We start from the raw sequence: 18,130 nt of genomic DNA on the forward strand, positions 1-18,130 counted from the left end.
ACTGCACTTCACAATTCCTTTCACGCAGTTCCCGAAGTCGGAAACAATAGACGTTGCTATGTTATTAATAAGAAACTAGATAATTGCTTGCCAGGTGGCGGTGCAATAAATAGTTCCCTAAGGAACAAAGAAATGACGACGTTCTACCTCGAAACTAGGATTATCGCTTGTCAAATGACGGGCGCAATAAAAATTACACCAACACAATCGGCTCGCGAACAAAGGATGGCGGCACCTTTTACGGCGCGCGCAGGTGCGGATTGCTCAACGAATTGTTGGGCGGTGCGACAGAAGTGAGGCGAGCGGACACGTCCTTTCACCTCAGCGGTCTGTAGCGGAGTGATTGAACAAACAAACATCCAAACATTCGTATTTATAACATTAACAAGTAAGAATTAAGATTTTAGAATACAAAGGACATAAAAGAAGACGTATGACTTTTTTTAAGTATCAGTACATACATTTGATCACACAGCTTGTGCTTTTCAATAAAACATTTGAAAAATTAAAAAAAAATCTCCTTTTCAAATTAAGTATATATCTTACTTGTACCGTATAAAAACGTCAAACTTGGCATATACCCAACCGCGGGACAAACAACTAGCGGCCAAGTCTTTATGGATACGGGAGGGTGAAACTTTGCTTGTTAACGGAGAAATATCTTGAGTCACAACATATCTGCGAGCCTTTATAGACCAAGTTTCGAGTACTGCACACGTTCGAGTATTGAATCATTGACCCGGACCGATCCTATTGCAAGTTTGCTGTTGAGTGGTAAATATAATCACATATTGGGACGTCGTGGAAATATTATATGAGGTAAACTTAGCCCTTTGATTAAACCCATTTATTGGTATAAAATTTTCAACTCTAGTGTATTATTTAGTATACAGATTAGTTACTTAAAGACGTGTGCGTCGGTGGCTCAGGGGTTTAAGCACTTGACTTGTAATCTGCAGGCCCTAGCAAGCGTGGTTGACTATGGCCTAGTCACCCCTAACTTAGGGTAGCCTCCCCTCAGTGGGGGAGCTGATGATGATAATGATGAGTTACTTAAATCCCTTGGTGTAGTATGAGTAGTATGAAAATATAAAAAAAAATGTTTTCTAAGTAAGCATTAAATAAAAGAGGAAATTTTGACATCGGGTAAATATAAAAAGTTTATCTTTATAGTTAGATTTATTCTGAACGGGTTCTTTACTTTCCTAGCTAATTTAACTTGCTTCAAAGAAATCTTTGGAACGTCCTGCATATTTTCAATAATTCATCCTACTAACGAGGTATCACAGGTTCTACAACGTGGCGGTATCAGGCAAGAAATTTCGCTAAAAATTACACTTTAACAGATGTAACTTTAATTGGATTCAATTATTAGAATTAAAAAGAAAAAAACTGTACACTTGATTTCCAATACGTCTTCTTTGCATTATGCTATTTATAAGATTGTATACAATAACAACAATATAACGCTCGCCTCTAACCCAGAGGGGTAGGCAGAGACCATGGACCTTTATTAAGCGTGGTTCTGACACACCTCTCTTGCTTCCCTATTTTTTTAAATCACGAATAAAAACGACGTTATCCTTTAATTGTTCATATAGCAATGTCATTTCCAAATCGTGTCAGTGCTATGTAGGGGAGGAGGAGGGGGGTACAAAGTGCTGGCGGCCACGATCATTAACTGTCCGTACTTTCATTAATTACGACCGCTCGTCTTTGCCCCTTTGTCACCAGTTTGACATCTGATTGAGCAAAACGACAAGTTTACCGACAATATCAAAGATATTTTGCACAAATATAATCTAGTCTTAGACCACTAAATGTAACAATAATTTCGTGGCAATATTTAGTAAAATAAATAGTAATGCTTGTAAGTAAAAAGTATAACTATATAAATAAGCTATCATTCTTTTCATCTTAGCGTTGTTTTTTCCAAATAATTTTCCGGAAAATAAATATTTTATTTCGTTTGTAATATAATTTCGTAGATTGTCCATAATAAATGATTTAATTCACTAGTGCGGTATAAAAATGCATTGAATAGGACTTGAATTTCTCTAGTGGTGTGAATTTTTTAAAATTTCCGTGCAAGGTAACATTGCAGCCGGTGCGGTAGTGATCGCTTCCTATCGCCACCTAGCGGGGGATTCAATAAATTTTCACGGACGACACTACAATTCTCCTTTCCGAATTTAATCGAACTAAAAGCATTTTAAATTTACATGAATTTATTAAAATTTGCATTTAACATATTAATAAAAAAAATTCAACGTATGTTTTTACCTTACGATTAGCAAAGTCGCATACGTGTTTTTTTATCTCAAAAATGCATCTATAAATAATACTAATCGTTGATTTCTGAGATCAAAATCTTTGTATGAAATATATATTTCATACAAAGATTTTGACAGGGATGACGATATCGTCATCCCTGTCATTATCTTTGTCAAAACAGAGATAACAATATGTTTTAAACAGGGTTTTAGTCTTAGAAACCAACGGGAAGTTATTTGGATTAATATCTACAAGTTTTCGTACACGACACTACAATCTGGATGCGTATTTATAAAAGGTCCTTGTGAGCACACCTTGACATTTTCCCTCAAGCTCAGGCCTGTCATGAGAAATTAGGTTCGTTTCGTGTAGTGTAGGCGTTAAGGTTGATGCGAACCATTACTTAGCATTTACCCTTATCATTTTTTAACTTCAAGTTTTACTCTGACATAAAAAGCTTGTAGGATAAATGTACATATACGTACGTGTCCATTATTTAATAACCGTAAACAAGCATGTTACATACTTAAATTAATTTTAGCAAATATAAAAAAAAAACATATATCGATAATTATTCTTTTTTTTTTATAACAGAAGGGGGCAAACAAGCAGCGGGAACACCGAGGTGTTCAACGACGCCCATGGACATCAGCAATACCAGAGGAACCGCAGATGCGTTGCCGGCCTTTGAGGTGGTGATAGGCTCGCTTCTTGAAGGACCCTAAGGACCTAATTAAACATAACTTAACTATATTTAGAACTTTAAAAGAAATATCTCAGTACAGCTTATCTTCTTAAATTCTACAATAATTATAGGTTCTTACTTCCAACTAGTGATCTTAGTCCGCGTCTTCATCACCAGGTAACAGTAACCTATATTATTCTCGCTTACATTAGCAACCTTCCTGCCTTAGTCCTGTCAAATTCGGCCCAGCAGTTAGGAAATTACTTGTAACAAATGCGTACATGCACACAGTCAAGCAGACAAAACTTTTATATTGTTAATTACTTTTAAGTTATAAGAAAAACAAATACATCATGTTTACGAAATATTTTTTTTTCGGTATCACATACAAACAGTCCAACTTTATTATATGTATAGAGGTTGTGAATATAAATTTTTAATTTTCAAAGGCATCTCAGGTGTCAAGGTAAGTGTTGTTATTGAAACGAAAGTTACGCTTAGGACAGGATCCTGTCAAATTGCTTTTGGATTAATTTTGTATCAGTCTGTTGTAACCCCCCACCTGTTGGCAGTTTAATAACAAACTGTCGTGGAGTGGGTGTCTCGTTACAATTATCATCTCGAGACACGGCACAAATTAAATTCTTACGAAGAAATAACATACATAATCCTATCGCCCTTTGTGTTAAATAAGGTTATAATAGTGAATCCAAAATTTGAATAAATTTACAAGCCATTTAAATATCTAACAGATACTACATATTCTAAATTCGAAAATTATAAGGCAAGTCACTATAAGAACTATAATTACAACTGAAATTGTTCTATGAACGAAATAACTTGTCTTTTATCTGCAAATAAGCAATTAAAGTTAACAATTAACACACTTGTGCTCTACACGATCTAAATTTGTACCGCACAATAGCGCATTTAATGCAATCTGGAGCAAATAATGTGCATCGGAACGCAGCGATCCCGGCCGTTTACAAACTAGTGTTTAGTGCAGCGAAATTACACCTACGTTATGGAGTATGGATGCGATTTGTATCGTTGTGATCTATCATTAATACGATCTAATAACACAATTAGGAATGTTAAGGTACTGGTAAATCTTATTAACATAATAAATGCGAATGTTAAGATGTATACATGGACGGATGAATGAATGTTTGTTAAAAGGTATCTCAAGAACGGCTCCATCTCTATGCAATTTGGTATGGATGTAGTAGCCTATGTGTCCGGAAGAACACATAGGCTACTTACTAAGTTTTTTTCATTCAGTGAGGACTGAGTCGCGGGCAAAAGCTTGTAGTAAAATAAAAGGTGGGATGAAGAAGTACAAACTACAACAGTGGTAGAGCCCGCTTTAACATCTTCCACGAATCGGCCCGGCTCGCCTGGTGAAATACCACGACCACACAGAAGACAGGCGTGAAGTGGAAGCAATTCTGCGTTTCGTCTGATGAGTGTGCGTCCCGGAGGCCTAATTTAGTCCTCTTTCCCTTCCCACCCTTTTTCTCATGAGGAAAGGATGGGAAGTGGAAGTGGACTTTCCGGATGAGAGGATGCATGGGAAGGGAAGATCTTTTCTTTCTGTGCATCCTCTCCTCCGTAGATTAAAGGTAGGCAACGCATATGCAATTGCGTATGTCTATGGGCAATGGTCACTTCGCTATTTCAGCGATTACAGGTGGCCGCTCGCTCGTTTGCCACCTTATGATATAAAAAAAAAACTACTTAAATACTTAATTTGTAACAAAAAAGGTGCTAACAGTAAAACTTAATTGATTATAATTTTAAAGGATCAATTATTTGACAGACAAATTTGAAATCGGAACAAATAAATGTTATATATTAAAACTGCAGTCGCCTCGTAATCCTGTATACGAGCGAGAAAATTTCATTTCAAAAGACAGAAGACGCGCGACGACTTGCTCGTGGTTGCGTGAACGAAATGAGGAAATTATTTCACATTTTATTTATCTCAACGCCTCTTTGTTTGAAAGACCTGTACAGCTTTAAATATGTACTTTACAACAGAATTCAAATATCTACATTTGTCTTAACATCATCACCATCATTATCGCTATCATCATCATCATCATTACCGTTTTCTTCTCTCTGTCCTTATCCCACTTACGTGGGGTTGGTGCTCCAGGTTTCCGTACTCCAAATCAATCTATCTACCGCCACATCAGTCACCCCTTCTTAATTATGTCATCTTTCACCTTTTCCTAGGTCTACCTCTACTAAGAAACCGCTATCGGTGTGTTATCGCGGTTGAATAGATAAAATGTTTTCAAAATGTAAAAAAAATGACATACTAATTATACATAACTATCTCTATAAAATAGTTTAAACTAGAGAAAAATGTATGTAATAAGGGTGTACTTTTCTCGATATATTTTCATTCAAGCCATACCAGAGCCCCTAGAAGCCAGATAATTTTACGCCACTGGTTACCCTTGAGATTACAACATGATACTCGACTCAAGCACATATGATATAGAAATAATATAATATATCCAACAATTCTTTTTCTCGTTAATTAATTTTGGTTAATTTCACTTTTTTTTCCAACAAGCCATATATGTTGCTTACAAAGGTTAAACGAGAAAACTGCAAATACAAGTAGATTTTAATTATATTTGTTATTTAACAAGCTTTTGCTTGTGAATCCATCAGTGCGGAATTTAAAAAAAACATGTCTCATGGAAATGGGATTAAAAGTATCTTATGTCTGTCTGTTGCTTCTAAGCTACCTCCCGACCAATTTTCAGACAAATTGGTTCAGTATAAACATACGTACTATATACCCTGATAGTCTTTTTATGTAAGCACAAATGTTATTCGAGTGTCAGTGCATTGGAATTCAAGTAATCGTATTGTTCTATTTCTGTAAATTACGTCATCTTTGGCGTCAGTGGAAGCGCACCCTAAATTCCAAACGTAAACATCACTGGCCGTTGTCCAAGACGGGTTGCCTAAAGGTTGAAACCTTTTAAGTACTTATCATGTGTAACTTTAACCTTTGGTTTAGATTATATATTACGCTTAAAATATTTACTATAATAATATAAAAAATTATTTAGTTCTTAATATAAAAAGTTGACTAAAATGCAAATTAAACTTTTTCAATAGCGTTAAAATTAAATCAATTAAAAATTTATATCGAAACCAATTTAAAAAAGGACCCGTTTGAAGGAGGCTATAAATTTTATAGCACTTTTTTCGATTAAAGCGCCCATTAACACTCAGGTATAGTATCTTTCCAATATTCGTTTTACTATTATAGTCTTGTAGTTGGAAGTCAAGCTTACAATTTACAAGCCACAAATTCAAATCACAACTTATTTTCTTCATAATTTTTCTCGGTCCTTTGCAAACGAGTTTGCAATTGTTTTGTTTTCTTTCGCCAATAAAGATACTCAAAACTTATGACGAATATTTTTAAGTATTATAATTTTATTTACATCTCAAAGTCCACTTTATATTTAGGGCGGAACAACCAACCGAGATTCCGTGGCTATTTGGTAAGGTTTCGATTCATGATATAAGGAGTAGAATTTCGAATAAAATTGTAAAGTTTAGGAATATTTCACTGTAGGAAAGATAGCACTAGTGCGTATATGCAAATTCTTGTTAAATATTATGGTTGTATAAAAATGTTTCGTCTTTCTTTATTTTAATTAAAAGACACAACACGAACATTCGTTCTTAAGATATCTTTATATCAGTGTGTCAATTTTAAATGAATGTTGGCAATAACCATGATAACTGAAGCGTTAGGTTCGTGTGACGTCAGAGTATGAAACAAAAAGGTACCAGGGTGGCAGCAGACAGGTTGGAGTGTAGCCAGGACCGTGTCTCGCATCTTGTATAGTCCCCTAACCAAATAGCTTATGTATTCCGTGGAGACTATTGCCTCGTGTTTTCATTAACTAAATTAATTTTACTTCCGCCATTAATACGTCGCTAAGGGAGACTTTTAGTGTAGATTCAGAATGAAGAAATTACTAAGATACTTAATAAATTACCGTTTAAGATCTCTGGGTACGGCAGTTAAGTGATGAAAATATAATTTAACGGCTTTCGTAAGTCTGCGTAGTTTTTGCGTTGACGCAATTGAATTCTTTTTAATGGATCTTTCAAACCTTTTTAGGATTATTCTTATCTTTTTAAGTCTGTCCTCATAGTAAAATAGATTTAAAAATAAATCTCAGTCCATTTGTCTTGTGGTATTTTCCTTGAATAATTGCTACAAAGAATAACAAGTAACATTACGTCTTCATCTTTGTTTCTTATGCAAATCGCGTTTTTTAGTTTATCACAAGTTAACTCGCTTGTTTTGGGGAATATCATATTAAAAGTGCAAATTATGTTCTCTATAACCTGAAATGAAACTGGACAATTTCACGGTACCGTTAACAAAAACACTAAGACAAAGGCGACGACAGCAATAACAAACGCCATCAAATTAGCGAATTGAGAGAAACGTTTCACCTCTCGAATTTTTAATTAAATTAAAATATTCAGTCTTACCTCGACAACGGCATTTATCTAAGGACAAAATTCCGTGTAACAAAGAGCCCTCAGTCAGATTAAATTTCCGCCGGCGTCCACTCCAGCACCAAAATGCCCATTATTACCCAGTTACAAAGGATTTTACTACTTGTAGTACTAGAATATTAGAATCTCCTCATTAATTTCCTTTTCCGGTTCACTTCGATCCACTTCGCGTGTACTTCGCTTCGTATAATATTTGCTGCGGAATGGATGAATCATTGTTCCATTTTAATTGTATCCTGACAGTGAAACAGTGCTCTCTTGAACGTCATTGTAAAGCTGAAGTAATAAATGTATAATAATTCTACGAGAAACAACGTATACTCATACTGTTCTGCAATTCTCATTGCAGCTCTGGGCATGCGATGTCTTGAAAGACCGAAAGGTGTTAATACAACGACGCGATTCTGGTCATATTTTATCCAACGATAGTGTAAAAGAAAACAATAATAATATCTAACTGTATCTTTTTAACTTGGGTAAATAATACTATTTGGAAGATCACTCTTCAAATTGGGTCAAGCTGTTTAAACAACAGGAGGTCGCAAAAACCTTTATTTGATTTTAAAGTATTACCGATATCTTTCGTCTTGTTAATTGCATACCGAATTTGTTTTCCATATAGAGGTGAAGTAATAAAATTTGTATGAAATCAAATATATTTTTTTCATTTTTCCCTTCCTTTTTTTACTTTTCTTTTGTCTTTGTTTTATTAACTCGTCAGAAATGTGACAGACGTATATAAGTGTTGCCGCTAGCAACTTATTCGAAAGGAGAATATTTAAAAGACGCACGGAAGGAGGCTGACACGAGGGGTCCAGGGACGGTGGGGGAGGTGGCTATTAGGTATTCTTTGGGGCGGTTCACCGTGACAGTCGAACGCGGAGAGACCCGGGTCCCTTGTCAAACTGTTGGAATACTTGAAACGGATTTATTTTTAATACAGAGTATTACCTCAAATTCTAACTACGTTTATAAATAATGTGCTTTGTTTAAGTTTAGTTCACACGTTAAACTAATAGCAATTGTGGCATTATACCAGACCGTACTTGTAAGACATAGAAGCAGAACTCTACCGCCCAAAATGCAATGTTAATTAAAAAGCACCTTAAGATTTGATATAATAAACACTGTTTTCCAATAAGTGGAAACGTTAAAGAAGATATAAATTAATCATTAAACGTATGAATGAATGACTACTACAAGTTGGTTTCTGAAACCGAAATCTCTATATAAAACATATCGACATCCCTGTCATTAACGTTGACTAAACAGAGACAGCAATATGTTTTTAAGTGTTTCGTCACAAACACCCACGGGTAATGTTCACCTTTTGGCGCTTGCTTGTTTAAATTCAGTCAAATAAACCTAAATATACGTTTAAAGCGATATTCGCTTTGTTGGTGAACTAAACGCATTACCGGTTCAGTGACCAGGTAAACGCACTAGAGAGCCACGCAACTGTTAAAAACATTTATAATGTATCCAAACAAAATAAATCAAATACTTCACATAAATCAGACTCCGAACAGAAATATTTACGATTGTAAAATTGTAAATATGTAAAATAAATAACAGATTGTTCGCATACAAATTTTAATGCTTAATGATTTTATTAAATGAAGTGGTGCTACTGTTACCGCACATTGCCGCATTGTAAATAATTATTGCCACGGCCTAGATGATACATAAAATTATCGTTAAAATTGATTTAATTTTTTTTGATATCAAAGGTTCACTTTGCTTTGCAATTTTATTTACAGATAATTTAAATATAATTTCGAACAAATTGTCGTGTTTTTTTGCAAATAATAATTACGCTATTTTTCTACATTCAACTTTGTAAGCAACAGTCATCGTGCATAACAACTCCACTGGAATTTAAACACGCGAAATATAAATATCCGTATCTAGAGCTAAATACTTTATAAGCTAACCCAGCAATTGAAAACAGGATACGAAAAATGCATCAGTATTTGAGCTATTTAAATAACACTAGTAAATCATAAACTATATCAAATTCATTGTAAAAATATTTCCATTATGTATAAAAATGTAATCAGGAAATTCCATGTTTCTTTTGACGTTGCGTCGGCCAGAGCGAAACAATGCGATGCTTTCTGATCACGAGTTCACTACAAATGTATTTCAATTCGGCTCAGATAAAATTAAACTCATCGTAAAACTCTAAATGTACACGTCATCGATTCCAAAACGTCTGGACTCGAAGCTAATGCAATAAAAGACACGAGAAACGTGAATTACGTAGAAATCGGTGCGGTTACGTGATATTTCTCTTACATAGGGCTGTCAAAATTGGAAAAATAATATTTAAATATTATAATTTTAATTGATTCGGTTAAAGTTTTATAAAAAACAAATAATTGTCGACATTATTTACATGCTTGTCTGAGTTACATCTTCAATATCATATCTGTCTTTTTTTGCAGAATGGCAGAAGTCATTGCAGTGTCATCTATCTATAGATATATCATATAGACTAGCTGTCGCCAGCGACTCCGTCCGCGCGGGATTAAAAAAAACTATTGGTCGCAGCGTAATACAGCGTACATAACCTAAAACTTTTTTCTATAAGTGGACTATCCAACAAAAAAAAATATTTTTTCAAAACGGACAAGTAGTTCCTGAGACTAGCGCGTTTAAACAAACAAGCTCTTCCGCTTTATAATATTAGTATAGATTAAATAATAGTCGTATTAATTTTCAAATACTTACTGGAAGTAAAAGGCTGACAATTAACACTGAACTAAACTAAAAGGTATGTATCAGTCAATACTTTTTTCCGCTTTAAATTAAAAATTTAAACATCCAAAAAGGTTTTATTTAAATTGTCGTTTGGCAGCCCTACAAATTCTGAATAAACGAGGCGGGCGCAGAGTTCTGAGTGACGTTAATGGTCAACGTTTCCGAAACACTGGAACAAAGACCGCATTATTATCCCTTACATACGATTCTATTAACATTACCTTGTAATAAAATATTATCTTTATGCATTACCTCGTCTGTATTTTTTCATAAACTTTGATTTTTATAGACGTCTTCAACGGAAAGCCACATAAACCATTTTTTTTGTAATTTAATTTATTATAATGCTAAGGAACCTAGTTACGATAAACAACTTCTAAAAATGATTCATAAACAATGATACTTTTTGTGTAATTTTTAGTAAAAAAACATTTATGCAATTTTACCTAAGCGTTTTTATTAAAATAAAGTTATGAATTTATTTTATTTTATCACAAATATGTCTGACCGTGACAATAATTAAATTAAGTATTGTTCAGCAACGTTACGTGAGCTGTATTCGAGATCGATAAAAGTCATTAGCCGACTATTGCCTAACTGAATCTATTCAAATGCGATGTGATTTGGAAGGCGTCCATAGCGGGACAGCCATGCCCGCTAGCGCCATTACGTTCCACCAGTATAATTTGGCACCCGATGTTCTTTTAACGCGTGAAAAATTTCCCACTAAGTGATAGCAGGATATAAAACAGTAGGGGTCTTTATATCCTGGACGGGCACCTGCGAGAATCGTGATGAGCCAACTCGCAGTTACGTGCTTCAATGGTTGGCTGTTAAGCTCTAAACGGCGGCTCATGATAAAGAAAAAAAAAACTCTGGAGAAGATAAAACAAAGAGCGGTAGTTTGAGGAGAATTTTTATGACAGTCGGATTCGATTACGACTACAAAGTTAAGTCGAGATTCCCTGTGAATTTATTTTGATCTACAAAAAATCCATTTGTATTAATAGCAAAATTAACGGTACCAGAAAATACCTAATTCTTGAAAGCAATACCAACAATAGTAACTACTTAATTTAAGGGATTTCTTAATAGATACGATACGGTATCAACATAAATGAATTAAAAAAATCTACAATGTCGTTGCCAGATCAAGGCTGTCTAGTTGTAAGAGTAGTGCCGTGCAAACGATACTTTATTACTAAGCCTTGGAAAGCTGTTGGTTATTGCAATCACGATGTCAACTTACTATGCAGAGCAATGTAAGTGTCCAGTTCAGTGCAAGCCAATACATTAAATTTTATCTATGAAAATCTTGGTTACACTTAACATTTTAAATATTTACACCTCTGTTTATTCATGTACATTATATCTTCTCGTCGAATCCCGTTTGATGTGTTTTTAAAGGTTGGTAATCTTTCACTACCAACAATAATTTTGTCTAGTTTACTCTATGCAAATCAGGGTTGAAAATATCCCAAAAACATAATAAATTCTGCCTCCACCATATTCGCATCGTTCGACATCGTTAGCTTCCATGCCAGTCTGTTTTTTGAAGCGACACTGCGCTGAGTAATTGTGACAAGAGGCTTAAACAGGAATGGTGCCAATTAGTGAAATACATAATGAGGCGGCTTCTCACGGCAGATTGAGTGAGAGACGAGCTCTGACTACGCGTAATAACGCCGCATCTACGATAATGGGTTATGTTGAATTGGTTACGCCTGCGTTATTCGCATTCTAAGCGTACATCTTTGTATTTACGTAGATATACAGTTATATATAGAGACACGCTCTAGATAGAAACTGGCGCACATTCTGGACTAAATAATTGATAGAGATGGTTTTACAGAATATCGTATTGAAACTATGGAATGTAAGTATCGCTATCGTATTAAACGCACTGAATGAACGCAATGGTTGAAACTTACATTTATTTATCCACGAAAAATTATGTTCAATTATATCAGTAATTAAACACTTTTAGCCCTTAGCTTATATATTTTGCACTTGAAGATTTCATCACATTCGAAATTGGACACACGTCTAGAAATTTACCACTTCCCGTTTAATATTGTAAGAGAGAATTTTTTTTAAATGCAACCATTATCTTCTATATTTATATAAAAGAAAATCGTGTCAGTTCCACTATTTATAACTCAAGAACGGTTTAACCGATATGGTTGAAAATTGGTGAGGAGTCGCGGGCGACAGCTAGTTTTTAATACTTTACTAGACGAAACGCGATCCACAGATGACGTATTTAGTCATTCATTTTTACGAGTTAAGATATGTATACGAATACAGGGTTTATTTAATTTTATGGTTATTACTTTTTTTGCTTGTATTTATCTTTTATTTACGAAGTTATTCTTACCGAGTTTATAGCAGTCATCGTGGCATGGATGTTGCGGTTTCTACTTCCACATCATTCTGAAACAATGAAACGAAACCATTAATTACATTAAAAGCATGTTAAAACTCAGAATAGCTGTCTTTAAGTAAAGCTGGATACATCACTGAACATTAATGTCAATCGTAAAACGAATTAATCCAAAAGCAATATCGCAAATGCTTTTGAAAGCGGATTGGCCTTGTTGACATAATGTGACTCAATGCAGTCTCCTCCATGACGATTCCTCTTAGAGAACATTAAAAAATTACCGTTTCTCCCAACCTGTAAAGCACCTTAACACCAAGTGTTAAGACTTAATCTCGAATATTTGATTACTGGATTAAAATATGTCTCGCCGCGAAGAGAATAGTCGTGTTCACAGTCAGTGGGGCAAACTTCCAAGTCCATTAATAAAATTGAATCAGTAGGACATTCCGAAGCACAATATGTGCACGTGTGGGAATAAATAAAGTCTCCCGTACACTGTCGGCCGAAAATCGAACGACAGTCGAAAACGTCGGATGTGTAAAGGAGCATGCAGACATACAGTCGGATACTTAAATGGAAAAGTGTTACGCAGAACTGCAATTAGTTCTATTCCCAGCGAACATGTGACGCGTTACGTTTGCTGTGTGTTGACATGTCTGTTCCTATTAATATCTAAATTCATCTGTACATTCGCCTACACAATTCATTACATTTATCAAATTATTCATACCGCTGTCGGCGAATAAATTTAAAATTTGTGTAACGTTGTAATGTGTCAAAAAATAAATCGTAAATTAAAAAAAAATGAAAAGAAAAACTATATTTCTGTGGATGAGATAGCTGAATAATTGGATCATACTTTCTTATAGAATTAAGATTTTATGTACGGCTTCTAATAAATAATGTTTGTGGAAAAACATATACCATAAAATTTATTCGATTATTTTATGAAATACTTGCTGTCACCCACGACTCCGTCCTCGTGAAATTAAAAAAAAACTTAGTAGCCTATGTGTTCTTACAGACTATATTCTACATCTATGCCAAATTTAAGCGAGATCCATGCAGCCGCCCTGAAGATACCTTCAAACAAATATCCATCCATACTTCCATCCATCCAAATCGGTACGTACGTACGTATAATCAGGATATCAAGATGACTCCTATTGGTTTGGTGCAGTCTGAGAGACGTCAAATATACCTTTGCTAGAAGTACTATAACAATAATTCTGTTTCAATATATATGTATGTCTGTATGTCTACTAAGTTCTTTAGTTATTACATAAGTAGGAATATCATGGCATACTTATTTTATTGTGACAGAAGCGGTAAAAGTAAATACAGAAATAAAGACAAAGCAAGTGACTTTATTAAACAGCGCCTATCATTTTTATCACTTTCCGTGAAAGTTAATAAAATGGAGAAACGACAATGCCTTCGTAAAATATTACCGTTTTAAATATGTGTCACAATATCTTTCTACTCTGAAATATAGAACAAGCACTTAAAATTAGTTTCTTTATAATATTATTTGAAATAGAGAATGTTGCGAAATAATTTTCCCTTGTTGGAAATGTACAACAGGCATTGTTTTTGTAAAATTTGAACAGAATTAGACGAAGGACTCTGCTATTCATAAATTATTCAGATTTATATAAATAACTAACACTAATAAAGGACAGGAACTCAAAACATCGACAATATATACGAGTAAATAACAGTTAAGGAACGTTTTTCTTTATTTCTTTTTCTCTTGAGAACAGGAAAATAAAGAGAAAAACAGGTTATATACAACATAACTGTTAAAAGGTTGTAACAATGAAATTAAAACTTTTAGTTCGCTGGAGGGACCAGATCACATTAGATCAATTTGGTCTCGGGGTATTCTTTTCAACGACAACAAAACGACAGAAAGACCCAAAGCCGCGAGGCAAATGGCCAAAGCCATTAACAAAATTGAATTAATGTGCCCGTATTGAACGACAATAGCCAGTTCAAAGAATGCTTTATGTAAACCCTTGGAAAAAGGAACAAAAAATCTTACTCGAATTTTTAACGCACATTGTATTGAAATAATAAATAATTGGTACAAATTACTTCGACAAAAAACCTGTCCAAAGTTACCTGAGTAAGTTTATACGACTTTTATTATTTATTACTAAAAAAACATTCAATTACGAATTATGTATCATAAGTTCAGTCAGTGACGGAAAATTTACAAGTTTGTTCCATTTTTAAATTACATCTAACATAAACTGAAATTTAAAAAAAAAAACTCGTCAAAACAGTTCAGTCTTTCGAGCCTAATGGCTAGGCCGATAATGGAATTCGCATACATACAAACACACATCACATAAAAACGGTCTTACATAAGCGCAAAAAACATTACCTTCTTGTCAGACGAATAAAAAAATAATAAAATAATCTGTACTATAAATAAGTATACTAAAACGAAATATTAATATGGTGGACATACAAATAGAAATGAAATTACGTCAACGCAAGAATTATACAGTGCGAGAATAACGAACGTTACTTTCGCCTCGCATATATCATTTCCCAATTTTCCGGGAGTCGGAAAGTGTTTCCGTTCAAAGAGCGCAGTCGACAGCCTCCGCTACGAGATTGTTCGGCACATCCATGTTTACTAGAAAAACTCTACTTAAATTTTGTTCTACTGAACTAAGTGTCCCGTAATAAACCTAAGATCAGATCTTTGTTATACATAATAGATTTACTAACAAAATAAATAAGTGATGAGACGAAAGTTAAAAAATATATATTTTTAATCAAGATTGTTAATAAGCATGGAACAAACGTTAAGCCTGAACCGTACCAAAGTTGCAACCTTTGGTACGGTCCAGGTTTTTTTATTAAAATAAACAACGTAAACACAGTCTTGGTCTGTACTCTTTTTTGCACATATTCCTTATGCTAAATTACAATAGTGAGTTTCTTTTTTCAGTCTTTGTTAACCCTTAAATGGACGATTTTTTTTTACGTTTTAAAAAAATATATTTGTGTAATAGACATGTATTACTGTCTAGGAAAAATGAGTAAAAAAATCTAGACATGAATTTACTATTTTTTTTAGAAATAAGAACTAGTTGTCAAAATTAACAAAAAAAATAAAATAAAGATAATTTTATCTGTGATGTTTAGTATGTTGTTTAAAAACAACATTGTCCATTTAAGGGTTAATAATGAAAAATGGTGTAAAAAATGGTTTCAAAATTTCAACATCTAAAACGGATGCTGCATTTTCTTATGTCATAACGAACAATTCTCTTTTACCACAGACTATTTAACAAATATAATGTTATCACTATAGATATCGAATATAGTTCTGCTTCTTGTTGTTTTTCGGAATAAAATATTAGCAGATTTTTGTTAATTTACTAATATTTCTTGCACTATTCCAACTAAGCTGTATGCTTGTGCTAGAACATGGTTTACGACAATAGTCGAATGGCGGGATTCGAACCCCAGAACTCATGATCGGAAATCCGTACCCTTAACCATAAGGCTATTGGAAAAGTAATATTTCATACAGTCTTCATATTAATTAATTTGTGTAATTGGATAGGAAGACTAGCCCGTGCTAGTGAGACATCAATACTACAAACGTTAATCTAATATCGTCAATCTTGACGTCTCCTCAGATTTCCGCTACTAATTAACAAGTCTACGTAATGGCTAACTCGATGTTTACGTTTATCTGCACGTAATTAGCGATATATATAGTACGATTAGATAATGGAAACTGGTATTTGGTTAGCAGTCTGACTTACGAGTCAAGCTAGATTGTTATTTACATAATATGATTGAACTTTATGACAAACTGGGTACCAACGATTCTTAAAAACTCTCTCGCGACGTAAAAAAACTTAGTCTTCGGCCTTTGTGTTCTACCTATGTTCTACTTCTATGACAAATCATAGGCATCCATTGAGCCGTTCTGGAAATACCTTGAACAAACATTGATCTGTTCATCCGTGCCTCAATACATACAAACATTCCCATTTATAATATCAGTAAGATAGTAAGAAAAAAAATGTTTTTTGATAACAATCTTACATTTGATGCAGTTATAATTTTCTGTAATTGTGCGTTTTCAAAGAGAATAAGGAATAACAATACAGTGTTGATATGGTGCAATGGAAAGGTTAAGATCTTTCTTAATTATGACGTAAATGGTATCTCAAAAATTAGCTCTTACTTAACAAAACTATCATGCTAGTAATATTTATCGCATTCGAAGTCCTCAGAGAACAGCTGGAGCAGTCAACGGTACGCATCGGCGCGTAAACAGTCGTCAGTTGCGACCAATTTGTTTCGGGCTATCGCGGTCATCAGCGCACGAATCCATTGCTCATGACGTCACGATAAATGACATTAAGTAATTGCAGAATATGTAATAAGATATAATCTAGACGTGTATATCTATACTAATATTATAAAGTGGAAGGATTTTGTATGTAACGAAGAAACTCAAAACTATTGACACGATTTCAAAAATTATTTTGCTATTAGACAGCAACATTATCATTTATTAATTGGGCTATATTTTTTTAATTCTTCGTGAACGAAATCGCTGGCAAAAGCTAGTACACAATATAGTTACAAAAAAGTTATTTCGTGATTGGTGAGTGATTGTTTTTGTGGTCATTTTTATCAAATAGAGATGTTATCTTTGTTGTCATATATCTTTATACAGGCATTTTAATCGTGGACCATCACGGTTAAAAGAAGTGACCTGTATTATGCATATTAGTAAATAGTAGGTATCAATTGGTACAAAAGAATTGTCAATTAACAAATTATGATCCTATCGCTTTCTACATATATACGTAAGATTAAGAAAATCTTTGAGCAGCGAAGTAAATTAGTCATAGAGGTGTGAAGATTCAAATTCATCCGTATACCGTCCAATGGAACCAAATTCACACAAATCAAGTCCGCTACGGCAATGCGCGACGAATCGTGAATAGTCTTGTTAGCGTTTCACACTCGGGCCGAGTCTACTCCATTAGCTGTAATTGCCAATATATACCTGTCATATCGAAATTAATGAACAGTCAAAGAATTTAATTTGCATCCCACTTAGGTTTAAACATTATGCAGCAAACTGACACCATAAAAGTTATAATTTAGTATGTATATACCTACAAAGTTGGGCACAATTCAAACTAAACGTTGATAGCTTACTAGCGCCCCCTGGTTAATGTCAAAATAGTATTATAAGATCCTTATCGTGTTGTAGCTTTTGTGACATGTTTTATGTCATTTTCTATGTATAATTTGGTTTTATATATTTTCTGTCAGAACCAAGCGCGATAGCAACACCACTTACAGGTCCGGATAAACTATTCACACTACATATGTTCCAATACAAGATTCCAATTGAAATGTGTGCGTCAAATTGGCGTTATTCGAAGTGGGTAGGAAATTAATGA

The 18,130-nt window shown here is 34.1% G+C and overlaps 1 protein-coding gene across 2 annotated transcripts in view; it reads right to left on the minus strand.

Annotated features, from left to right (window-relative positions):
- The window catches only part of LOC106120170 (mediator of RNA polymerase II transcription subunit 1), a 181,046-nt gene that overhangs the window by 119,785 nt on the left and 43,131 nt on the right, over nt 1-18,130 (minus strand). For both annotated transcript variants that reach the window (XM_013315411.1, XM_013315412.1), the window contains exon 2: nt 12,669-12,724. In XM_013315411.1, the coding sequence (XP_013170865.1) occupies nt 12,669-12,686 (18 nt within the window). In that variant the 5' untranslated portion in view covers nt 12,687-12,724. The remainder of the gene's footprint in view (nt 1-12,668; nt 12,725-18,130) is intronic.

The sequence above is a fragment of the Papilio xuthus genome, unplaced genomic scaffold (genome assembly GCF_000836235.2).
Source record: "Papilio xuthus unplaced genomic scaffold, Pxut_1.1 DF826961.1, whole genome shotgun sequence".
Taxonomy (NCBI): Eukaryota; Metazoa; Arthropoda; class Insecta; order Lepidoptera; family Papilionidae; genus Papilio; species Papilio xuthus.